At 39.6% G+C, this 26,341-nt stretch overlaps 1 protein-coding gene across 12 annotated transcripts in view; it reads left to right on the top strand.

Annotated features, from left to right (window-relative positions):
• The window catches only part of OPCML (opioid binding protein/cell adhesion molecule like), a 1,065,414-nt gene that overhangs the window by 830,482 nt on the left and 208,591 nt on the right, over positions 1–26,341 (top strand). For all 12 annotated transcript variants that reach the window (XM_053900247.1, XM_053900249.1, XM_019421450.2 and 9 more), the window contains one exon: positions 18,280–18,512. In XM_053900247.1, the coding sequence (XP_053756222.1) occupies positions 18,280–18,512 (233 nt within the window). The remainder of the gene's footprint in view (positions 1–18,279; positions 18,513–26,341) is intronic.

Consider the following 26,341-nt stretch of genomic DNA (forward strand, 5'->3'; position numbering starts at 1 on the left):
GTTCAATTTTTGGCCCTAATTCTGCTTCTGAGAAAATATAAGATCGGTGTTTTGACAAGTCATCACAAGGTAGGAAAGTATGGATGGAAAAATTCTCCCCACGGAGTTCTAAATGGGTAATGACAAGGGCTGCCTGGGTGGTTCTATTGGTAGTGTCTGGCTCTTGATTTCAGCTCAGGTCATGTCTCGTGGTTTGTGAGTTTGGGCCCCACATCGACGGGTCCAGCTAAAATCTTGGGATTCTTTCTCTCCCTCTCTGTCCCTCCCCTACTCGCTTGTGTGTGCTGTCTCTCTCTCTCTCTCTCTCTCTCTCTCTCTCTCTCTCTCTCTCTCTCTCTCTGTCTCTCTCAAAAATAAATAAACTTTAAAAAAATAAAGAAAGAATAAATGGTTCCTGGCAAGTGTTTCTTCCTGTCTACATCATAGCTCCCAATATCTAGTGGTTAGGCAGAATGTGGCTTCCCTCTGAGGGTGCCCTCCCCCTTTTAAAAACAGGACTCCCATTAATTTCCCCTGGTCCCCACTGTAGCAAGAATGGAGCTAATAAACCTGGATTTAGTTGAGTAGCTTTATATGGTCTCTTGGTCATCAATGTAATCTTGAACTCTTGCTCAGGTTCTTGATTCTTTCTTTTTAAATTTTTTTTAACGTTTTTTATTTATTTTTGAGACAGAGAGAGACAGAGTGTGAACAGGGGAGGGGTAGAGAGAGAGAGGGAGACACAGAATCTGAAACAGGCCTCAGGCTCTGAGCTGTCAGCACAGAGCCCGACGCGGGGCTCAAACTCACAGACCATGAGATCATGACCTGAGCTGAAGTCGGACGTTTAAACGACCTAGCCACCCAGATGCCCCAATTCTTTCTGTTTACAAATTACTGTTGGTTGGTTCCTTCCCTGGGTCTTGAGACCAGTTATAAAGATATTCTCAGATGTTTGATGTCCCACCTACCCCAAGTCTCTTTGGTCTTTTCCTCCCTATATGTTCCACTGTTTCATCACCATTGTTATCATCGTGATGATGATCATTAACCATCTCTATGTTTTGTTTTGTTTTATGAGCCTCAGTTGTAAGTGTTGTCCTATAAAGGCAAGCTAAAGGTATGAGTAAACCATTAATTGCCCCAGTGTAAGAAAGGATGGAACCAATCACACAGGAATAAAGGTGTCTTGTGCAAAACACAACTATGAGCTTTAAAACATTAACTTTATTAATAATAGTATGAATAATTGAAAATATCAACAAGACAAATGACAGGATTTTTTTTTTCAAAAAAAATTTTTTTTAATGTTTATTTATTTTTGAGACAAAGAGAGACAGAGCATGAACAGGGGAGGGTGAGAGAGAGAGGGAGACACAGAATCTGAAGCAGGCTCCAGGCTCTGAGCTGTCAGCACAGAACCCGACGCGGGGCTCGAACTCCCGGACCGCGAGATCATGACCTGAGCCGAAGTCGGATGCTTAACTGACCGAGCCACCCAGGCGCCCCAGGACTTTTTTATTTTCTAAAATTCAACAGATGAAGGCATGGAAAGAGCAAAATCTTATGTTGGGTAAAGGAGTGAAATCTAAGACCTCAGACTCTCTTATTCCCCTTGTTCATTTACCCTGACACACGAGTGATGGTGAGGCTCTTGGTGAGCATTTTCAAAATGCCTCAGCCTGTTTCCTTCTAAGCATGAACAAATAACAGTGACAGTTAAATCTAGTAGGAAGCAGTGAAGAACCAAGCTAAACATGTTTTCTCTTTTAAGACGCGTTTGATCTACCCTTAGTAGATAAGAATCAGGGGTTTGGTGAACATGGTAGGTGCAGGGCCCTGGAGGAGCTTTATTGGTTTGGAAACAATTCTTACTCTCCTAATTACCTCCTGAGGATGGCTGCAGAAAGCAAAGTGGAGGTCCTGCTGAGCTCCTCAGGTTGCTTCAAGTGACTTTGGAGCTACAATAAAATAACAAATATGTTATAAACAGCCTCATCTTTATGGGGAGCTGCACATTCAGAGCAAAGAGGGAGGTGGAAGTGTCTGATTTAAGCCTTTTATTTCCAACATCCCCAACTACCTAATTCTTAATGAGGGGAGGAGATGGGTCTTTGGAAATGCGTTAGATTGAGTATTTATAGGAACCCAGATGCACCAGTTGTCTCCCTTACGTATTACTGCCCTGATTCTTCAGTGCACAAGATGAATAATTTACCAAAAAGCACATGTAAGTATCTCTTTATTATTCATTATAATGAACTGAGACAGGAGTAATTCTCCACTCTGCTCGAATCCCCTAGGGCTTAACTTAACCAGACTCTGCTTGCTTTCCCACAGTTAATTTGAGTGGAAGAAAACTCTTTCTTGGACATGTGACCTATCTAGCTAGGACTTGTGCTAGGTGAGGGGTGTGTGACAGGAGGAGTGTGGGGCACCCAGGACCACTGATGGCAAGGACAGTGTAAGGTCATGCTTTAAGGGCAGATCTGTTGGATGCCCAGGAAATGAAGTGTTTCAAAGGAATTGTCAAAAAATAACTGGAATCAGTCAATGTGTGCTTGGAAAGTACATAATTATTCTTAACATTCCCCTGAATAGAACACAATTAAGCAGGCACATCCATCGGCTGAAAAGTATAAAGTAAATTAATTATATATGTTTTCAACCAATCTAAAGATTTATTCTTTTCTGTTTCTTCTTTTATCCTTCTTCCCTTTTCCTTTTTTTCTCCCTCTTTTCCCCTCTCTCTTTTTCTTTGTCTATCCATTTATTTATTTAAAATTCGTGAATAGGAACCTCAGCCTTTCCACATTACAAGGAGTAATTGGGTTTCATGGCAAACCTTTCTTTAAGTAACAAGTTTCCATGAGAACATTCTCCTCTATACACAATTCCATAAGCTCAGCCTGGCTTAATGGTTTGCAAACGTGTTTGGAGTACTATCCATACAGGTTTCTGCCCTTAACACAGAAGTCAAATAGGGGAAGGCCAGAGAAATTCAGGGTGCTTTCAGATAAGACTTCCTATTCTTTTGGTTCCCTCTGAGAATCCAGAGAGTCCCAGGAATGAAGAATACCCTCTCTATCCCAGACTGGCAACCTGTGGCACAGAACTATAGGTGATATAAATTAAAAGCAGCAACTTTCTGGGTCTACACTGGAAACATTTGCAAAAATTAACCCTGTGACTTTACTGCCCCCAGGGAGTAGCTCTCTTGGGCATCTCATGGCCCAAGGAAAGAGTTTGTCTGCCTTCTATTTTATTTTTTAAGGGGAATTAATTCTCATTATCTATACCAGTGAAATAAGTGAAATAGTGAAATAAGCCACCATTCCAGAAAAGATGATTGGTGTATTAAAAATATATGACATATATATTTTTAAACAGGCAGAGTTGACATTCTACAGGAGAAGTGCTTATAAGAATGGGGAAGCACTGGAAAAAAGTATCACTTCCCATCCCTCCTCCTCCATCTGTCCTTGCCCATCTGTCTATTTAATGAGGGTGTTATTTTTAAAAACTCAAATAAGGTTTTGTTCAGATGTGTAGTCTGTTTAGCGTGGCACAAGATGAATCAAACAAACTTATTGGCCTCCTAGTTGGCCATGAAGCCACAATTACTTGAACACATGCAATATCTACTTCCAAACTTGAGGCAGAATTGTATATGTGCTGAGATCCAAAAAAGTACACTCCTTACTTAATTTTCCAAACTTTATAATGATGTATGTGTACATTGGAAAATGAGTACTAAGGGCAAGTCAAAATTATTATAATGTTTGGTATATCATTATTCTTTAGTTTTGAGTAATTACAGAAATGTAATAGCAAACATTTATTAACTACTAGGCTCTCAGAACTGTGATAATAGTAAAAGAATTATTTTTTAATATTTGCCATATCTATGATTTTAAATGCTATTTCCATTTTATAAATTAGAAAACTAATGCTCATGAAAGACAAGGAGTTTGATAAATTATAGACCTGTGATAGAATTAATATACCTCTTATTAAAGTATTTATTCTCTTAATTAGTATATTACACTGAAATCCTGTAGGATAGCATAAAAGCTCATCTATTTCCAGCATAATTTTTGGTTTCATAAATAAGAAAGTCCTTTAGCAGTTTCTGATAAGTTTCACCTGAACTCAGAAGGCAGGAGTTTGTTTATGCACAATTCTGGAGGAAGAAGAATGACCTTTGAGGTTTTGCCTGTCTTTGGGATTCCATGATCCCTTACATTATATGTGGGAAGGTATTTGCAGGGAAATCCGTGGGCTGTAATTTCTGCCTTGCCAGAGTCTTTGCTCCCACGATACTCATGCTGGGAGCCTGTGGCTGACTTGCTCCATTCTTCAAAAAGATATCAAGCTCCCCAGACTCTCTGCTTTTAATTTAAAATTTTAATTTATACTTTTCCATGGATGATACTGAGACAGACATGGCCGTGAGTAAATATGTCAGGATAATCTATTGAATGGAATTAAAATGGTGTGTGCTTGGGAAACATTTTAATTTCATCTTGCTCCCTTCTTTTGCCAACTATAATGAACAAATCGGGAGGCTGAGTTTTAAAGCTGTTTAGGATTTGGAGGAAGGGACAGCGGAGTTGGAGCCAGGTGACAAATAAATAACGTGAATTGTTCTGAGTGGCTTCTCAAGGCATCCCTGTTCCACAACGGGGCTGTCTCTGTAACAGCTGTCTCTGACAAGTGGGCAGGTGTGACAGCGAATACCCTCATTGCCTTTTACAACTCCACTTGGAATTCTGCACCATTGGCAAGGACCAAAAGGGCAAGGGACATGGGGCTGGGTGACAGAAAAGGAGAACCTTTTATCATTCCTGACTTTTAAAAGACACTTCTTCTTCACCCAAGGGTTCTTAGCTTCTGAAATGGCTTTGCCTTATGCTGTAGCACTACTTCTTAAGATATAAATTTGCAAGGAAAAAGGTAAATACAGAAGGCATCCCAGAGCCATACCATGATTCTGACTAGTAGATAACCATCCACCGATGGCTTGCCCAGTGCCCAGTTTGCCCTTTGCTAAAATCTGTACTTATCCTTCATCTATCCTAAGATGAATCCTTACTACTGTCTCTAAAACAATGCTTCACCAGCTGGTGGTGTTTCCTTGGGCTGGAAGTGAGGCCTTTTGAATAATTTTCACTTTTCCTTAGTGTCCAGCAGTATCTGTGCAGTAGATGTCTCTCAAAAGAATTGAATATATTGCCCTGAAGTTTCTGACTTGAAACAAACCATTCAGCTTTGATCTTGCCTCCATTACCCCACCACTCTCCTGTCCTGCAGCATGCCTTAGTCTGCTCTGGGATCTGGTCTTCTGGACTAACGTTTGGCCCATTTACACAGTGAAGCTGCCCAAGACAAGGACACCTCCGCATGAGCTACTAGGGGCCTGCGGGGCAAATGAATTCTCTTGCAGGTGTGCACGATTGTATTGATTGATCTCTCAATTATATATTTTTAGAAATACAGCATTTTACCAACCACTGGTCATCAATCTAGAAACTAGCCCATCAACCACTGTGTCAACACACTGTGGACAAGGCCTGATAAAAATACAAAGTTAGAGTTGTCTCAGTGGCTTTAGCTAAGAAAATAAACCTTAGAGGGAAATGAAATCCTACTGTAGAACTCTACATTGGCCAAGTGCAGAATACTTCTGAAGAGTTAGCAATTTCCAGAAAAAAAAAATGAAAATATTGGAAGTGAAAGAATCTAGAGGTAAAATGTAAACGCACTGGATTGATTTTCTAGGTAACACTAAAAATGTAAATCTCATGTTATTTCTGATCTATTAGCCAGTAGAATAACCAGTCTTGAAACTGTGTTCAAACAACCCTAAAGCAAACACCATTCTTTTTTTTTTCAATCTATTTATTTTGAGAGAGAGAGGGAGAGAGAACACACAGAGGAAGGGCAGGGTGAGAGGGAGGGAGAGAATCCCAAACAAGCTATGCACTGTCAGCAATAACCCAACTTGGGGCTTGAACTCACAAACTGTGAGATCATGACCTGAGCCAAAACCAAGAGTCGGACACTTAACCAACTGAGCCACCCAGGCACCCCAGACACCATTCTTTATGGATTTGAAAATATAGAAAGAGAAGTCTTCAGAATGCCTTGGGAAATGATAAATAAATGGATTCAGTATCACTTGGTTAAATTAGCACACACTCCCAGATAATAGAATTTTAATAGAATTATAGTTTTCCAAATGAAGCAACAGAGCTCTTTGACAGTAGTAATAGAACAGGCTCTGTTTAAAGAATGCTTACTATTTGCAGGGTACAATTCTGACTCTTGTTCAGGCATTACTTCATTCAGGCTCATAATAATATTGAATAATACTGTGAAGTAAATATGTTCATCCTACTTCACAGATGGGGAAATGAGGTAGTGAGTGGTTAAATTAAAGGCTGTTCCCAGGGTTATCTGCTAGTAAGTAGCAGAGCCCTTATCGGTTTGATGCCAGGGCCCTCCCCTTAACATTATAATATACTGTGTCTACAATGCTCAGTTTACATATCTCACTGAAGTTCATAAAGAGCTCTTGACTCCCACCATTCTTCTCAATATTGTCGAGATCCACCTAGATGATCCACCTAGATGATTAAATACTTTAATCCCTCATTGACAAGGGTCATGTTTATAATGTCACTGAATATTCTTACTTTTAATAATGTATAGTCTCTTCTATTTCAGCTCATTTACTCAAGGAACTTATTAAGTCTTCCAGTGCATCAAACCCACCAGGTTCTCTCTATCCACCAGCCCCTCCTATCTTCTTTTTTTACTCAAATTTTCAGTTCCTCTAATCCTCATCTTCTCTCTTGCTCATCTGGCATACTCCAACACTGGATGATCTCAAATCATCTACATTCTGTACGCCTACAGTTGAGCAGTGTTGGAGAATATCTTCAAAGCTGGCAGAGCACTGTCATGATAAATCCTTGGCCATGAACTACAAATGAAGCTCAGCACAGCCTGGGAACCCAGTAGAATTCCCCAGTAATATTGCTCTCATTTTCTGCAACAGCTATTCCCCTTTGTCTTGCATCATCCTTCCCCTATCTCCTACTCTCCCATTTACCTTCGGCTGATAATTTTGCCCTTTATTTCAGAGAAAATAGAAACCATCATTCAGTAACCTCCTTGATTTCCCATGACCAGATCCACAAACATACCTATTTCCATTCTTTCTTTATTTCCTTTTCTTTTTCATGGGTTCTAGATCCATAGTTTTTCACCTTTACAGTAATATCAATGAGCTATCCCCTTTTTCTTCCTTCCATCATCAGTTGCTCCATTCAGTAAGATCAGTCTTATCAGTATATACTTATATATTGGAATGTAAGAAGGTCCTTGTCTTATTCACAGTTGCATCTCTAGTACCTAAACTTGGGCTGCTCAAAGGGTGGTCCCCAGCACATCAGCATAATTACATAACTTGTTAGGAATGCAGAATATTGGGCCCCACCCAGACCTAGTAAATTCGTAAGAGGCACAAGCAATTTGTAGGCATATAAAAGTTTGAACAGTCCTAGAACCCAGTAGGTGTTCAACAAATATTTATAAAATGAATGAATAAGTTCTCAAGTATTTCTAGTCTGAAAAGAAACAAGCAAACTATCAAATGAAAACAAAACAAAACAAAACAAAACTCTCAGGAGACCCTTGTGCCCTTGTGGGCTCCGTTTCTCTTTCCACCTTTGCTGACAACATTCTTGGAAGCATTGGTTGCCGATATTGTCAACACTTCACTGTCCATTCATGCCTTACTCCCTTTATTCATTCTGGCTCCCTCACCCTTTCCTTAGGCTGTGGACCCTGTTGTCACATAACTCTTCTCTCATGTCTACAGGGATACAATAGTCCTTCTGCTTCTTGTCCTGCTACAGTTCATTCTTCAATGAAAGACTAGCATTTCCATATAAAAAGCATCATTTAGATTATGTCATGCCTCCACCTAAACCTTTTCAAGGATTCCCCATGACAGCTAGAGTAACATACAGACTTTCTTAAAGTAGAGATGTATACCTGTCAGCCCCCTGGAATCTACCAATTTTCCCATCTGCCTTGCTTAGGCCACTGTAGCATCCATTCCCTTCCATACCTGAGTCAACCTTTTACTCAAGGCCTGCACATCTGCCCTGTCCTCTACCTAAAATGCTCTCTGTAGCCAGTACATTGACCTGGTGTTCTCAGTTTTCAACCTTAGGTTAATTGTCACTTGTTCAGAAAATGCCCATCTGTAGACTGTGTATCTGAGCAGGGCTTTCCATGCCGTCCCCTGTATATGACTGTCCCAGAAATCATCCCAGTTCAATTTGTAGCAAGTATACAAGTATACAATTTGTTGATTGAATATTTCTCCCCCCATCTGAAAAATGCCATGAGGGCAGAGACGGGGACCAGTAGAGTGTCTGACACTTAGTAGGTACTTAATAAATATTTATGAATGGGTGAATTTACACTTTTTATTATATCCATGAAAATGAAAAATATCTTTTTAATGTTGTTTGTATCCTATCATTCACCTAAGATCATAAGAATCTTGAAGGCAGACACTGGTCTCTTATTTTGGCCTTGCTCTTGTCTCCTTGGGAAACCAATATATTTTTAAACACATTGTGAATTTACAGAATAACTTGAAGTCTGGGAAGAAGCCAGCTCAATCTTTCATTGTTTTGCTCATAGAACTTTCCACTGACCCTTTCTTTTCACAATTATGTTTAGCTACCCTATGTTTTACCTTCTGTTACCATGATAGGAATTCTCCTCCTCTCTCCTCCCACAACCATGCAGTTTAACCCTCTTTTGTGATTGTAAGCGATTTCCCCTCTTTGCACAGCCATCTTTCCACAGAAATCACTCCCTTCATTTTCCTTCATCCTATCAGATGCTCTGTTCTGAACTGTCTTCTGCCTGACTGCCTCACTTGTGTGGTGAGGTGTGTGAAGTTGCTCTCTGCATTCAGGTAGAGCCCTCACTGTGTTTGTGGGGAAGGAAGTTCCCTTTGCTTGCTTCAGGACACAATGAGCACTGTTCTGATGGACTCATATATCATCGGTCATGGCTGAAACCACAACACATCATCATCCTGCAGCTGATTTTCTGCTTCAGGTGACACCATTTTCAGGAGACCCCACACCTTCCTTAGTTTGGTTTTAAATGCTGTTTTCTCAAGAGCCCCATCCTGCATGCATTTGTATATGTTTTCTCCTCTTCTCTGGAGGACACCTCTTCCCACTTATATACACACATGCACACAAACTGACACATGTATTTCTGTGTATTTAATATAACTCCCCAAATCCAGCCACTGTTAGTGTGGCACCATCTTCCAATTAGAAACAATCTGCAGGTGTCATGTATCTGTCAGCCTTTGAAGTCAGTCTTGTGCTGGACTGAAATATTTCCATACTGGACCTTCTCTAAGTAGCTCTATTCCACCCCCCCACCAAATCTTCCACAGAAGCTCTCATATATATTCTCCACCAATACCTTATTAGCAAATATTAGCTTTAGCAGAGTTATTACTTTCATTGAATTTTCAACTATCTGAATCATAAAGATTTCCTTTACATAATTTAGGGTCCTTGTTGATGCTCTAGAGTTGGCTATATTTGTAACTCAGGAAATAACTGAGTAGTTAAAGCTTCCCAGGAGAACAGCTATGTGCAATTTAGAATACCTTGGGAATTGAGCTGCAAATATTTCATTTTGGTTTGCCTCCTCTCCTCTCTTTTAAAAAATTCATTTATTATTGGTCTTTGAATTCTCTAAAACAAGATCTTCTTCCTCTCATTTTTCAAACTGGTATTATTAATATGTTTTGATACATGTAAAGTTCTTAACTGAAATTCAATTAACTCAATTTATGAAAAAGGACAAAGACATTCAAAAGCAGAAACAAAAAAATTAATATCATAGGTAAATATAAAAAGAAAATTCAAGGAAAATGCATATTGGGCTTTAACATTCAACTCTATCACCTTTATCAGCATTTCTAAATTGAATACTCTCTAGAAGGCCCTTTTGAAGGCAGGGGCAAGGGTGGACAAAAACAAGATTTCAGGATTTCCCAGTTGCAACATTATTTAAAAAAAAAACATTTTATGCATAAAATCATAAAACTAGGTATAAATCCCTTAACCTTTATAGACTTACATGACTCTAAAATCTGGTTTTAAATCATACACATAGGTAACCACTAAAATTAACAACATTAATTTAATGGAGCAGATGATATTTTATTAAAATTAATTTCCAAGTTGCAATGTGAATATGGTCCTGACTGCTGCCAGAGCATCACTTTTAGCTTTGGTCTGTGCCATATGACAACAGAGTTCTCTTTCCACATGGCTTCATTCCAACTTTTGAGAACCTTCATTACTATAGTGGACCCTGGGATCATTCAGCGTTCCTTGGGAGAAATGTACTGCTGAACCTTAAGTCCACCTGTGTATTTTTTCATTAGTCTGAAACAACAGAATACATACTCTTTTATGCTATTGTAATAATAGACACAAGTCTGAACATTTAAATCTAATTGTAGTCATAAAACATCCAGAATATGTATATATTATATTTTTAAAGAATATTTTACAAATAAAAACACTAGATTAAAAAAATACACAAGTAAAAATCCCATGGGTGCTGTGAGTGTGTGTGTGTGTGTGTTTGTGTGTGTACATAACTTACAGAGTCACACACATAATATCTCCAAGGACATCTACTTCATCTTATGTAGGTTCTTTTTTTTTTTTTTTTGAGCTTTACTGAGATATAACCGACATATAACATTTTTAGGTTTGAAGCGTACAACATGTTGATTTGATGAATTTATGTATTGCAAATGACTACCACCCAGCAAAAGCTAACACTGCCATCTCATCACATGATTAGCCTGTCTTAGTTGTGGTGAGAAGATACAAGATCTACTCTCATTGCAACATATCATTATTTATAATCTTTGTGGGCTTTTTTATGTCTTTCTTTTTTTTAAAGTTTAATAATTTTTGAGAGACAGAGCCTGAGTGGGGGAGGGGCAGACACACACACACACACACACACACACACACACAGAACATGAAGCAGGCTTCTTGCTCTGAGCTGTCAGCACAGAGCTGGATGCGGGGCTTGAACTCAAGAACTGGGAGATCATGACCTGAGCCGAAGTCGGATACTCAACTGACTGAACCCCACTATAATCTTTGTAGGGTATTTTGACATCAGTTTGAAAAACATTGCCTTACACCTTTCCATCATTATAAATATGTACTGGTCACCTATAATAGATACCAGATCCGCTGTGGGAGGTTTGGTGTTAAAAAATGAAGACCACTGACATGATTCTTATCCATGTGGTATTTACAGCCCCAGAAAATAAGTGTATAAATAATTAAATCCAGTGTTGTAATTCTATGAAGAAGTCCAGGATCTTCTCTATTAACATTGCATTCCAAAGAGAGTGGAAGTTTAAAATGATGAGTCTGTATTAGAGGTTATTCACTCTATTCACTACTGTCTACTTATTAAAGCAGAGAGGCAGGCAATGTATTTTAGGTATTATCCCAATAACAAGGGTGGAAATATAAAGACATTTTCTGATAAACTTTAGTTTCTCAAAATGCGAGTTTTCAATTTTTTGAATACTAGCATCTACAGAGTTATCCATACAAGAGAGGCACTCTTCGTGAGACTGGTTCAAAATACTTGTAATAATTAAATAGTCATGCTCTAGGTATCCATGTTATCTAGATGCTCCTACACCTATCTGTGTATATAATTGAGATGTGACTTTTATTTTTAAGTACACATTATTTTTATACATGCACTGTACTGCATTCAGATGTAAGGTTGTAAAACTTTCAGCATCTAATATACAAGCCCCAGGTGGCATTTACTAACCCCTCTGTCTCAAATATGCTCCCAGTCCCCATGGCACTCACCATTCCTTAACCTGCTTTACATTCACCACTTGTCATCCTCCAAAACTAATATGCTTATTTACTTATATGCTTTCTTTGTCTCACTGGACATAGCCTCAAGGATCATGACCTTTGCCTGTTTGCCAGCCAGCATTCTCAGCTCCTGGAATATTGTCTAGTGTACCTTAGATATTGATTAAATATCTGTTATGTGAATCACGGTGGTTTTTTTTTTGTATTTTCAGAGGCAAAATATAAAAACAAAAGCAGACCTAAAGAACACAAACAAAAACCTTAAAGCTACCTAATTTCACTTTTCAGGAAGATTTTATTTTGATTGAATTCCAACTTGTCTCTTGTCTGATTTCTTAAAGGCAGTGGTTGTCAGAGTCTTCAGACCAGTATCAATGGCCTCACCTGGGAACTTTAAAATGCATATTCTCAGCCCCACTTTGAACACACTAAATCAGAAGAACTTGGGAGTTGGGCTCAGCAATCTGTGTTTTAAAGAACTCTCAGGGTGAATCTGATGCACAGTGAAATTTGAGAACCACTGCCTGAAAGCATGGATTTCTTCTATCTGCACTTCTTCCTTAAAAACAAAACAAAATGACCCTGCATCTTAACTGCATGTCCCATGTTTAGTGGAATTGAAAATGACAACTTTGCCTGCAAAATTCCTTTCCTCCAATAGCTTTTGCCATTTCTTTGCCATTTCTGAGTATTTCCACTCTTCACAAATAGCTAGAGGTGGTTTAACAATGTACAAAAGTCATTTCCAAATATCTTTCCTGTTCTCCTAAGCTATTTTATGAGAAAATTAAATGCTAAAATTAAAAACTGAATACCATAAATTTGTGGGAAACTGGATAATACCAATGAACTCCTCCTGGTCTTATTACTTTGAGTCTTGAGCCACAAACACTTTCTTTTTAAGGAGAAGCCAACAGCCCTTAAGTGCAGAAATTCTACACAAGCCTGAATAGGTGTAAATTCTCTACGCTGGTTGTACCAGCTGTTCAGAGTCCTGAACCTCTCTGCATCTCGGTTTTGTGATCTGTAAAGTATGATAATAATAAAGCATGTCTCAAAGGGTAGTTATGAGGATCAGGTTATTTAATATATGGAAAGTTCTTAACTGTGCTAGGCACCAATAAGCACTATGTAATTTGAGACATTACCATTGAGTTGTAGTGAATTCTACCTTATGAAGGGCCACTAGATAAGATTTGCTTAAGGGTAAGAATTTTAGAGACCTAAAAGAGTTTTCAAGAAATTAGAAGGTTATCATTCATGTTTCTTGATTTTCCTCTTGGATGCCCTTATTTAACATAAAAAATTCTCCTCCTGTGCTTCCTATAAATGAGAGTTCAACACAGCCGTAAACATCAAGGAAGGAGCCAGGTTTGTAAGAACACTTAAGCATTTTTTAAAAAGTTATTCTCTGAGCTCTTCTTCCTGCTGTTCCCTGTTGTCTCCTTCTTTTCCCTCAAACAACATCATCATTCTCACAAGTGACTTTATCATTCTTTAGGTTCTAGTACTGTGCAGACTCAATGAATGGTCTCTGCCCCATTCGGAGAGATAGATTTATCCAGTTACTCCACTCTATTTGCCCCTGTCCATGCCTGCTAATGAAACCCAGGTTTGACAGCAGGTAAATTGGGCTGTGGGTATCTGTCTGGGGTATATCTACCCAAGGAGTGCACAAGGCTTCCCAAGGTATGTGTGGCAGGGCACTGAGAGTCTGTTTTGCCCATGGAGAATAGATTTGGACTGACCTGTTTCAAAGTCAGTCCCTGCAAGACTCCTGGTAATTTGTACTGGTTCCATGCACTTAAGAGGATACATTCAAGATCTCAGATTTCCTAAATCAATCTGCCTAAGAAAGGCACTGAGATTGAATTGTAATTCTAGTGATCCTTTTGACTGTTCCCATTTTTATAAATTGTCCAGGAAATAATTTACCTTTATTTGTCACCATTATCTGACTATTACAAAAAAAAAAAAAAATCACTCTTGAAGGAGAATCCCACCAAAGTAAAGCATAGGTGTAATGAAGGGAAAGGACAAAGACATCATAGCAAAGCACATATCTTCTCTATCTTGTAATTAGAGAAAGAGACATTTTCTGGTAGAGAACAATGTGATTTGGCATATTAAAATAAACAGCATTCAATTTTACCCACCTTTCTGGGTGTATTGGGTTAAACAAGGTCCTTCTAAGTAAAAGAGAAATACATCTTTAATAGTCATTTGATAAAGCCTGGTAAAATGTTAACAATATACTGTCCAGATATTGTGAAATTAAATGAATTTAATACTGAGTTACAAAGCCCTTTGCAAGTCAGGTATTTTTCAATTCATTGCTTTAAAAAAAGCTGAAGGAGGAACTAATTGAATTGTCAGCTGTGAGATCATTAAAATAATTTTTGAAGCTATATTTCTGTGTGATTTTTGGCACATATCTTGGAAGAGGTTCAAAGAATTGAGTGGCACTGCTATACAAGATTCTCCCTCGCTTATGTGAACTAGGTTTCTCTCAAACAAAAATAGAAGTTGAATCAGTCCTGAGCTCTATCTTATTCTAGCAGTAAGGTTATTTATTCAAGGTATGATTTTATTTTTATTTATTTTGTTTCAGTTTATTTATTTTGAGAGAGAGAGAGAGAGAGATCATGCGAGCAGGGAGGAGCAAAGGGAGAGGGAGAGAGAGTATCCCAAGCAGACTCTGGGCTGATAGCATGGCGCCTAATTCGGGGCTCAAACTCACTAACCATGGAACCATGACCTGAGTTGAAATCAAGAGTCAGACACTCTACCTACTGAGCCACCCATGCACCCCTCAAAGTAATTTTAAAAAACCTCATCTACCCCATTAAGTACTCTATATCCAGCAAAAGTTTACTTTTTATGTTTAATTAGTACTTAATAAGATGAACAATATATTTATGTTGTTTTATCAATATTGTCCTTATAATAACTAATTTTAAAAGAAAATAGCATTACTCAGAGCTTTATGATTATAGAAAATATAAGAAATTTCAATTTCCATCTCTCTATATATATTTGCAAATAAATATGGTAGCTTATCAATAAAAGGTTTTTAAGTATGAAAGATTACATCAAGACAAAATCCTGCAGAAGACATATATTGGAAACACAAGTTCAAGTTTTAAAAAGTAACAATTCACATTTTATGACCAATAAGGAACTTTTTCATGATTTTGAAACTAGATAATCAAATCAGTATTGCATTTAAATTTTATTGAAAATATGTGTGTGTATATAGATATAGATATAGATATAGATATAGATATAGATATAAATACATATATAAAGGAATATTGTGACATTTTAATTTTAAAATTGTGAATATTCTCCACAGGCCAGAAGTGCATCCTTTTAACTTAAATTTTAAAAATTATATGACTTAGGGGCATCTGGGTGGCTCAGTTGGTTCAGCGTTCAACTTCTACTCAGATCATAATCTCGTGGTTCATGAGTTCAAGCTTCACATTGTGCTTGCTGCTGTCAGAGCTGAGCCCAGTTTAGATCCTCTGTCCCTCTCTCTCTGTCCCTCCCTGACTTGTGCCCTCTCAAAAATAAATTTAAAAAGTTAAATATATATATCAACTTAAAATTTTTGAGAGGTTACATAATTGACCAAAATAAAAGCAAGAATATTTGTTTGCACTTTGTCACTTGGGTTTGTGTGGTTCTGGGGACTAGAATGTGACTCCCTTTACTCTGAGTTTACCATCCACTTCCAGGCTTGACAGTTTCTGGCACTGAACAATTAGAACTTTATTGTTAGAAGTTATTCAAATAGAAATTTGGTGTTTATGAAAACACAGCTGTTATAAAGAAAGGTTGCACAGGAAACTTCATCAATCATTTTCAACTGAAAGTGAATGAATGTGTTTATCTTTTTTGTTCTTTTTTTCCCCTAAGAAATGCTGTTGAAAGGGTAGAGTGCAAGGTCCATTAAGAGCTTTTCAGTTTGCATTAGGGAAATGGAAAGTTGCTGTAGAAGGACAAACTGCAGAGTGAAGCTAGGGTCCCAGGATATGAAGGAAACTGCATACATTCAATTTTTTTTTTATCACTATGACACACCTGTGAAGGTGGCAAAGAGTCAGTGATACTTGAATTATTACTAATTTTAAATGTGGTTGAGCCTCCAAAACTCATCTTGCTGATCTTAGACTTACTTAGAAACAATTACAAAAGTAGGGGCACCTGGATAGCTGTCAGCTGAGCATCTGATTCTTGATTGTGGTTCAGCTCATGATCCCAGGGCTGTGGGATTATGTCCTGTGTCTGGCTTCATCCTGAGCATGGAGCTTGCTTGAGATTCTCTCTCCCTTTCCCTCTTCCCCTCTCCCCCACTCCTGCTTTCTGTCTCTCAAAAAAAAAATACAAAAATAGATCTATAACTACTGGCGTTAAGGGATACCTGTGATAAAGTTCCAAAAAAAAAAAAAAAGCTTCATAGGAATATTAGAGTATAATTCTATTTCAGGTAAATAAATCAACACAGTCTTTATTTATGTGAATATGTGTATGTAAAAAGTGAGATGTAGAAGGAGAGGTAACAAGAGTGTTACCAAATTAAGGACCTCATTTGTTCACACATTTATATATGGTTATTTTATTTTTGTAGTTTGAAAAACAGCAAATAAAGAAAATTTAGAAGAGAAAGGTTTCTTTCTGCCGTCCTGTGAAAGCATCTAATTATCACCCCACCCCTAACTCAAAGCTGCCGGAACCTGCTGAATGACAGGTGACCTGTACATACAAAGACTTCTGTGATTGGAAGCTAGTATTATTTCTATGTGTCCTACCAACCAGGGAGAGTACTTTGCTAGACAGAGCATTTTCCTCTTTCAACAGAAGCTGTCATTTTAGTGCTCCAGTATTGTTCTGCTCCCGTGGCCATTCAGGCTGTGTCTGGCTGGCCATTTTGCTAAGGGAAAACAGCATGTCCAAAAGTTCATGCTCTCTCTTCCATTGTCAGTGTCTTTGGTGTTCTTGTCTCCTGAGCCTTGTAGAAAGATCTCTGCTTTCAGTCAAAATGGGATCAGATTTGGTGAGATGAGGCAGTGTTTTTTTTTGTTTGTTTGCTTTGTCTTCTCATCTGGAGGTGCTGGATTGATGTTCCTTGTGCCCAGAAGGTGGGCCTCAGACCTGTTTGCTGGGACATCTTATGGGAATCGCACAGCTATAACTGGACCTCACTATTTGCCCAGATACCGCAACTCAGGTTTAGACTAGAGGGGTGAGTGGCAGGTGGGCATATACCTGGGGCCCTTGAAACACACTCTTCTTTGCAAGCCCACATTTTCAAGGGATTCTCTTCCATTTTCTTTCAATAGATTTAAAATCCTGGGGAACATATGCAAATTTTCCTTCTGACCACCAGGCATAAATATTTCTTCATTAAACCTAATACCCTGCAAGTCATTCATACCAAACAACAAATTCCACTTACATTCACAGCTTCCAATTGTTGAGTATGTGCGAGGTTGAGGAAGTAGAGGTTAGCTTTTTTTTTTTTTTTGAGATTAGCTTTTTACCATAATGATAACCCATGTGACATCAGCCACTTTGTTTTCTGGGCTGGGGGTGGGTAGGGGGTGGCAGTAGGAGGGAAGAGGAACTCTGATCATTTTCTTCTTACCTCTGCTGACATCTTCAGAGGCAGCCAGGACTTCCTAAAAATTGATGGCTTTCTAAGGTGAATTTTATCAATCCATGTTATAAATTATAATTTGCAGAATTTGCGTAGCTTAGGGATAAAAGGAGATTATCAGTACCAGGGAGGGCTGGTGGTAAATATGTCCAATTTTTGACTAACAAGTTAGGTATTTGCTTTGTAGATTATCTGTGACCTATTTGAAATACTGATCCACTTTCTTGCCTCTATGCCCCTGGGCCATGTCTCCCACAAGGTGGTAAATGTGCTCAAGAAATATAAACTAATTTTCATATAAGCCTGGGGGGAAAAATAAGATGGAAAGCAAATATATGACAAAGATCTTCACATAATATGCTCCTAAATCAAATAGAAACGATTTTGTATCATCAGTTCTTCAGGATAATTCAGGCCACTGTTACCCTATACTTAGGAAGTTTCATCAATAATTGATTGTTTCCTTTTAGCATGGGGCTATTTTGTTCCATTTACTCCTCAGAATACAGCAACCACATTTATGACACAGCCTCTCAACACTCTCTTCTCCCTTTCCCCACCTCCATTCCTCAATGTTTCCCTCCCCTACTCCCCTCCCCTCCCCCAATGTCCTCCATCTCCACTCCCCACCCTCCTCCCTCACAGGTGTACCATAGATGACCGAGTCACCCGGGTAGCCTGGCTAAACCGCAGCACCATCCTCTATGCTGGGAATGACAAGTGGTCCATAGACCCTCGTGTGATCATCCTGGTCAACACACCAACCCAATACAGCATCATGATCCAGAACGTGGATGTGTATGATGAGGGCCCATACACCTGCTCTGTGCAAACAGACAACCACCCGAAAACTTCCCGGGTCCACCTCATAGTGCAAGGTGAGTTACAGCTGAATTCGGGGCTTGGTGGACCTGTCGATGATGGAAGGGAAACATTATCTCAGTCTTTGCTTCTATTCTTGTGTGAAGACATGAGAAACATTTTCCTCTGTGGAACCCAGAGACTGAGTGTATGTTCTGGATTCCTTCCCATCTGCTGAATTCTTGACTAAGTACTGCATATCTTCACAGTCTCTCAATTGTACCTTTGGTCCTTCTGTTCTTGTTAATAAGTTGTTTGGCATGTGCTTGTTGAGCTTTCTTAAGTTACTTAGCACTCTAAAGTAGGGCAAGAAACACTAAAAAATAGAGGTGGTATTACTCTCTGTGCCTTTTAATTATCTTTCACAGGATTATTTCATAATAAAAGGTTAACACTGATTTGATGTTATATGACTTGTGACTAGTTTTGCATGGTTGTTGGGTGTGCATATTCCAGAAGGGGTTCTGGATTCTGCATTCGAGTACAACCCAGCATGGTGGCTGGGTCTGTGCATCCCGTTAGCCTCACAATGGAGTGTATATTAAGAGGGATACTAGTCAAAATGCTATCTCCAGGTCTATGTCAGAAATACATCCATATAATTTTTAAAAAGGGGAGGTTTTCCTTAACATCCCCTCTCATTCTCTCTTTAAAAATCTGTGTCAGGATACCCAAACATATTGTACAATAGTTTTTCATTAGAATTTCACATTGTAGGAAAAAAACTAAGGCTGAAGAAATGTCAGAATCCCAGATATTAACTATTAAATATTAGGAATTAAAAGCACATTCAAATAGCAGCTATGAGAATTTGGGAGCGATTTTAAAACAAGGAAACAATACAAATTAACTTATTTTGAACTACCCCCAACTAACATCACCCCTCTGCCCCACCATTTCTATGTAAAGTAATTTATCTCAGGTGTTGACTCATGGTAACAATGAAGTACTAAGGATACTACTGGCCATCCCCCAGTGACACAGCCTTCCTCCACCAAATGAGAGACTTGGGTAGACCTTTCTCAGAGTCTCCTATACTTACCTCTTGGAGCTGTACACTGAAATCTCAGAAAGAGTCCCTGTGTGTGATTCAGACTTTAAAAAGTGCCTTTTATCAATTCCCATATGTAGTATATTTGACGAATTGTTTCCAGTTTATGAAATGTTTGCTGCATCCTGGCTTAGATAATGTGGATGTTTTCACCCCTACTTTACTAAAAAAAAAAAATACTTTACTCACATCAGTTGGTTTCATGGAGAGTTTGAATAGGGGTTAGTGTCTTTTCACACTTCATTCACTTGTAAAAATCAGGGTGGCCATTCTTTCTTTTGGCTGAAACAGCTCTTTGCTAGCTTAACATCCAGGTCTCTGGTTCTTGGGACATTTGTAATGGCATTGTGCTGGATCAGAAATCATTCTGCTGCAGCTTTCTTTTCCACCAGGCCCTGGGTGCTGCCATATTGCTTGAAGCCCAGCCTCAGTTCAGCCTCCAAGCCCTTGTCTCATCCCCAAGTGCTTTCAGACACCCACATTGGCCTGCATACCACAGATGTCTGTACACTCTGCTGTTTCCATTCTCCACTCATGTCCCACCCAGGGGTATGGCTTGGTGATGATCACTGCTTTGGAACTACAAGACGGCCTGCCATCTGGAGATAAAGGCAGCTGTCATGTCTGATGCTTCTTCTCAGAGGATGGTGGAGGCACTTGGTGAGATCAGTTATCTGAGATGAGCTGGAATGTCTGTTGAAAGTTTCTGGGGGTGCAGAAAACAAGGGGGTGTGAGTTCTCACTACCCCGCCTGCCACCTGGGCTTAGTTCCAGAGGAGCTGAAATTCTCAGCATTGGAAGTGACGCCTCCATGGCACCTTCATGGCCTTGACAGCAAAGTTATCTTCAAATTCAGGAAATGCAGCACTGAAATAAAAAAGAACTGTCAGGCACTGTACAGAAACAGACTCAAACAGAACAAGGCTATCACTTTTCAGGAAATAAGACAGATTGTGTAAGCATGTCAAAGTCAATACAGGCCATAAAGTGCTAGTGATGGAGAGCTTCAGGGATAATGTGCTTCATAAGGCCCTTGGAGCAATTCGTTGGGCTGGATATGGAACCCAGTGGTGTTTCCCTGTGGGCTTCATAGGTTTGAGTCAGCAAGAGTCCAAGAAGAGGCGAGAGCAGAGCCATGGAGTGACTGCAGTTTCAGAGGTCAGTTCCTCACAGTCTCCACATTGCAGACCAAGAGACTCTTATAACTCTGGACAACTGAGGTGTGAAATCCAATGCAAAAGATCAGGGTGGGTGGAGGTGGGAGGAGACAACCTCCCCTTGAACACTTAGCAGATGGGCCTTTACATTTACTGAGAGGTAAAAAGAAGGCACTCACAGAGCTGCATTCTCTTCTGTCTTGGTTAGCAATGGGTGACTTGTTCTTTCTTTGGAGACCAGTTGAATTTCTAGTGGGAGGAAGCAGAGACCCCACTGCTCAATTAGAAAGAAGTCCAAGAGTCCTCCTTCTTCCCAGCAGCTATCGGCTTTTGTCCAGTCTATAGATTAATTTTTCAGACTTAGTGTTAGTTCAGGTTAGATAAAGATAATGAAAGTTTCCTAATCCTCTTAAAGAAGATTTATCTGACTGAGTAGAAAGCTTTTGGAATACAATAAGGCATGTATAAAACTGAGGCCTAATCTTGCCTTTAATTTCAAACTGCTGATGGTTATTGATTTTGCAATGAGAAAAACTGAAAAATTTCCGAGCTGCAACATGTCTGTTTAGAGAGAGAGAGAGGTTGATTTATCTTCTGTCCATTTGAGAATGTTAGAATCTCGTCACCTCTGCCAACCAAGTGCCATTAGCAGAAGGGAGAGCAGTCCCATGGGGCCCTGGCTTTGCTGCTCCCTGTTGCCGCAAAGTGAGGAACTCAGAGAGGCTCTGTCACTAACCTCAGAGCCTGTCCTTTACTGTTTTATAAGGTGGCCTTTGCCACATACCTGATAGCATTAGTTTCCAAGTCCTCTTCAAGAGAGCTGCATTCGTTAAAATACTATCACTGATACCCATGACACATCTTGACCTCTGAGGGAATAATTTTAAAAAGCACAATGTGAATATGTATGATAACATGACCTAGACTGTATACTTAGGTATTAAGAAAATCCAGGGCAAGAGAGAGGTGTTGCTGTGGAGTCAGATTAGTCAGGTAGGAAAATCAACCTGGCAGCTCTGTTGGGGATGGAGTGAAGTAGAGAGAAGCAGAAGTATTGGGGAGGAGGTTACTCCTGTCACCCCAATGTGTGATGTGAGTGGGTTGTATGTCTACCTGTGGAAATGGAGAAAGTTCAAGATATTGTCCAAGGGAAATTGAGAGGATTAATCTTAATGCCTTAAAAGAGGAAGAATTAAAAGGATATCATTTCCATTTTTGAGTTTGGGGAAATATCGACGGCATGGCTAATAATCATGGAATTAGGATCCTGGGCCTCTAGGATAGGAAAGCATTAGTCTTGCTAGGTTTAGGGACAAGGAAAGCACAAATATTAAACATGTGCTATAGAACTAAGGTGTAGCTCAGGATCAGAAAAGGTATATTTGATATCCATTATGAACCTATTAACATGACAGTAGGTAAGATTTCTGAAATTAACTATTCCTACAGAACAACAGAGACCATAATTTATTTATATCCAACCCCAGCACATAGTACACTGTCAGAGGCATACTAGGCATTCGGCAAATGTTTGTAAAATGAATGGAAGAACAGATTGATACAGCTAATGAAATGGCATCTGAAGGCAGTGATCATAAAGCCCCTTGCAAGCAGATCGGGGTGGGGAATGAGCCAGACACTGTCCAGATAACTTGGAATGGACAGTAATTGGGAACAGTTCCCTGGAGGGATAAGGGTCTTCAGTGTGACAAGCTAAGAGATATACCAGGGATAACATGCATTTATTTAGCACTTTACAGCACTGGTCACAATCTTTGTCTCATTTGACCCTTACAACAAGCCCTGGGAGGCTGAAGTGCAGTGACTGTTCTCCTCGTTTTGCAAATTAAATAACTGCAGTTCATGGAGGTTAAGAGAGCAGCCAGGGTCTCCTGTGAGTAAGTAGCAGAGCTGGGTCTTGAACTATGGCCATATGACTCCAAGATCAATGTTTCTCCAGCATGCTCCAGCATCCCCCCTGCCAGCCATGTCTGAGGTTATTTCTCTAATTTAAATCCATGGGAATTTTTCAGTTATCCTGTCTTTCCACACACCCCCCTTTTTTCCCTGCTACTGATATTACATTGTATCATCAGAAATTGAGGACAAAGCTCAAGAAGAAAATTAGCAGTGGGGGTGGGATGCCAAAGCTACAACAAATGGTATAGAGATGCTGAGTGAAGCAAAGAAGATAATTAATTTACTAGTAGCTCATCACTCCAGGGATACACGTTTTAAATGTTACCTCTTTATCCTATGTAAGTACTGAAAACTCTGGCCCCTCTGAGAATCCAGTATCTAATTGTGATTCTAATTGTCATGAAGTCTTCAGCACTCTGAAATTCTGTGGATATCTGGTGTCACCATGGTCATAGTCTTTGTCCAGGATGGATCGGCAGGAAGATGTGCTGGCTCTTTGCTCCCTGGATGTTGACATTTTCTGTCTGCTTTCTTGGCTAGTTCAGAAATCTGTTTACTACCAGGTACTTCTTTTCATGGAACAAACTCCTCTTGCTCAGCCTAATTTTATGCAAATTGCCAGAAATGCCGAACTATGTGAATTTCTCACATCTGAGACTCCACAGCAACATCATGCAATTTTTGTGTCTGCAAAACACTTTGAGTCTTTGAGCCTGGAGTCAATTCAGGTGAGACTGGTTGGTACCCAATGTTGAGTTTATAGAAGTCTGATTTGTGAACCAGTCCAGTCCTAGATTCTGCTGAGTACCAGCCAACTTCTGAATTGGGCACATTAAGCATAAACCTTAGCTCAGTTGATCTTCACACTAACCCTACAAAGTCTACATCAGATTTACATTTTAAAAATAAGGAAGCTGAGGCTTAGAGAGGTTAAAACTGTCCAAAGATGATGGCACCTACTAAATGCTTTAAATTCTCTTCACTAGATTTGTGTCTGGAAAACAGCTATCAAAATAGAGTAAAAACATGTTACTTACATAATCTTTTGATTAATTCTTCACAAAAGCCCTGGGAGACAAAACAGAAAATTACCATATTCCAAGAAAAGAAATTGAGATTCAGAGTTGAAGTCATTTGTCCAAGTTACCCTGGCCAGTAAGTGGCAAAGCATCACTTAATAAAAAATGCCAGATGATATGATTCTAGATCCAGTATGTTCACACACCAGACTGCTACTTCATAGCTAAATAAAAGGACAGGTAAATGTCACTATTAGTGAGAGAAATATAAAAAGTTCTAAAGTACTGCTAAGAAGAGTGGATACCAAGGAGATTTGCAGGGGTGGAGTGGCAAGGCTGAGTCTGAGGCCGGGGAGCAGATGTGGGGCAGGGCTCTGGGGGAGCATGTGCAGCAGGCAGGGGAAGCAGGCCCTGCAAGTCAGTTGTGCCAAGGAGCAACCTATTTTCAGATTTTCCTTTGTAACCAACCTCTTTTCTTCTGCTATTTTCTCCTCTTCTCCCAAATATTACAGTCATTTCAATTAACATGTGTAATTTTGGGCCTAAAGAAAAGCAACCAGTCAATCTGAAATAAATTTAATTTATTCAGTCTCTATTTTAAATTATAATCACACTTGTTCTTCACAGAGTCAGGGTGGAAAAGTAGAAAAGAACAAGACTGCATCAGAAAACTCACTCCCCAGCCTGAGTACTGCTCTTGACTTCCAGGACTGTATTTTTAGGGTTCCCTTCCTGGCTTCTTATCCTTGGGTGAATAATAAAAGTCAGTGTACTTAATTTTATTCAGATACACATGTGCATACCTTGATCTTATATATTATGCAAATTATATTTTGCGTTTGAAAATAAGATAGTGAGAAAGGGTCTATAAGCTGCAAATTCTATGTGCATGTGCAAATAAAACACACAGGCCAAAGAGTCCATAGTACAAAATAAGTTAGAAGATTTTCTCTGGGCTTCATTTTCTCTATTTTAAAATGGAAGTGTTGAAGAAATGGTAAGGAAGTCCTTTCTAGTTATTATATTTTAGGATTTATTAATGTAATTTCTCTGGAGGATTTTTGTATAGCCAGGCATCTCTACTCCCCGGCTTTTCCTCCTTCACCCATTGATGGGGAAGTCAGAAAGGTTTGCTCTTATCCTCTTTCTCATTTGTATTTTCTTCAGAGACCTTAAGATTTGAGGTCCCCTTGCTCACACCATTTTTAGTGGTGACTCTGAGCATTGCTCACCCACAGTGGTTGTGGCTCAGAGGATGGAAAAGAAAGACATCCTCTCCTTCCCTGTTCCACTCTGATATTTGTAAGCCGCCATAACCCACATCCAACAGTGTAATATATGCTAACATTCTTTTATCTTTAAGGATTATTTTACTTATTTGGGGGCGGGGAGAGACAGACAGCATGAACAAGGGAGGGAGAGAGAGACATTCAGTGAAGAGCCCCAACATGAGGCTTGATCCCAAGAGCTGTGAGATCATGACCTGATCCAAAATCAAGAGTTGGATGCTTAACTGACTGAGCCATGCAGGCGCCCCTATGCTAACATTTTTAGTTTAGGGACTGGATAAACTAAGAAGGCAACTACAACTTAGAGGGGATAGGAATGAAGTTCTTGCCCTCAGAATACCCCCAGAATACAATAGAGGAAGGTACCTCAAAAGCCTTCTTTCACAAGAATGGTATCCCCACGCAGGCTTTCTTCACACTTGACCTGGTCTCCTTCTGCCTCAGGGTTGGAATGAAGCCCATGCTCTCACTCTCCATTCAAAGATTCTATCCCTTTCTTCAGACTGTGTTACTCAACTGTTATCTGACTTTGTCAGCCATGTAACTGGAGCTGGATTGATGTTCACTCCACCTAGTCTCCCAGGTTGCTACACCTCTCGTGACATCATGTGTAGTTGGCTACAACACAGTCCAAGACACATTTTGTAACAAAGAACATACCTCCTTTTATCAAGTTTCTGCTCCTGTCCTTGTGAGGAGAAATATGGGACTTTGTTCTGCTCTGCTTAGAAGCTAAGATCATCACACACACAACACACACAGCACACGCACACACACACACACACACACAGCCACTCATGGTCACGCATACATGTACACACAGTTTTCACAGGCTTCATGGCTATTTTTTGGCCTGTGGAATTCCGTCCCACCCTCCATTAAATATATATGTTCAGCCAAGACACCTGGTTGGCTCTGTGGGTTAAGCATCCTACTCTTGATTTTGGCTCAGGTTATGATCTCACAGTTCATGAGATTGAGCCCAATGCCGGGCTCTGTGCTGACACCACAGAGCCTGCTTCAGAATCTGTGCCTCCCTCTCTCTCTCTGCCCCTCCCCTGCTCATATGTGTCTGCTCTCTTTCTCATAAATAAATAAATGTTTAAAAAATATGTAGGTTTAGCCTCCCTCTAGAAAAGGCTGGGAGAGGGAGTATATGCTCAATTTTTCTTGTAACGCTTAAAATCTTTGAGTTCTAGGAATAGGAAGAGTTGGATTTTCCATGGTGAATGAGATCTGAGCAAAATTAGACACTGGATGAACACTTTGTCGGGGCTGGAGATGGTATGACCCTGTCTGCCAAGGGGGCAACATTTTCATTTGAGAGTTCTGGCTTTTAAAATGTGTGGGCTTGTACTGAGGCACAGACACATGATCTAAGACGGTGCTACCAATCCAGGCACCTAGTGA

The sequence above is a fragment of the Panthera pardus genome, unplaced genomic scaffold (genome assembly GCF_024362965.1).
Source record: "Panthera pardus isolate Hobbes unplaced genomic scaffold, ASM2436296v1 HiC_scaffold_12, whole genome shotgun sequence".
Lineage (NCBI taxonomy): Eukaryota > Metazoa > Chordata > Mammalia > Carnivora > Felidae > Panthera > Panthera pardus.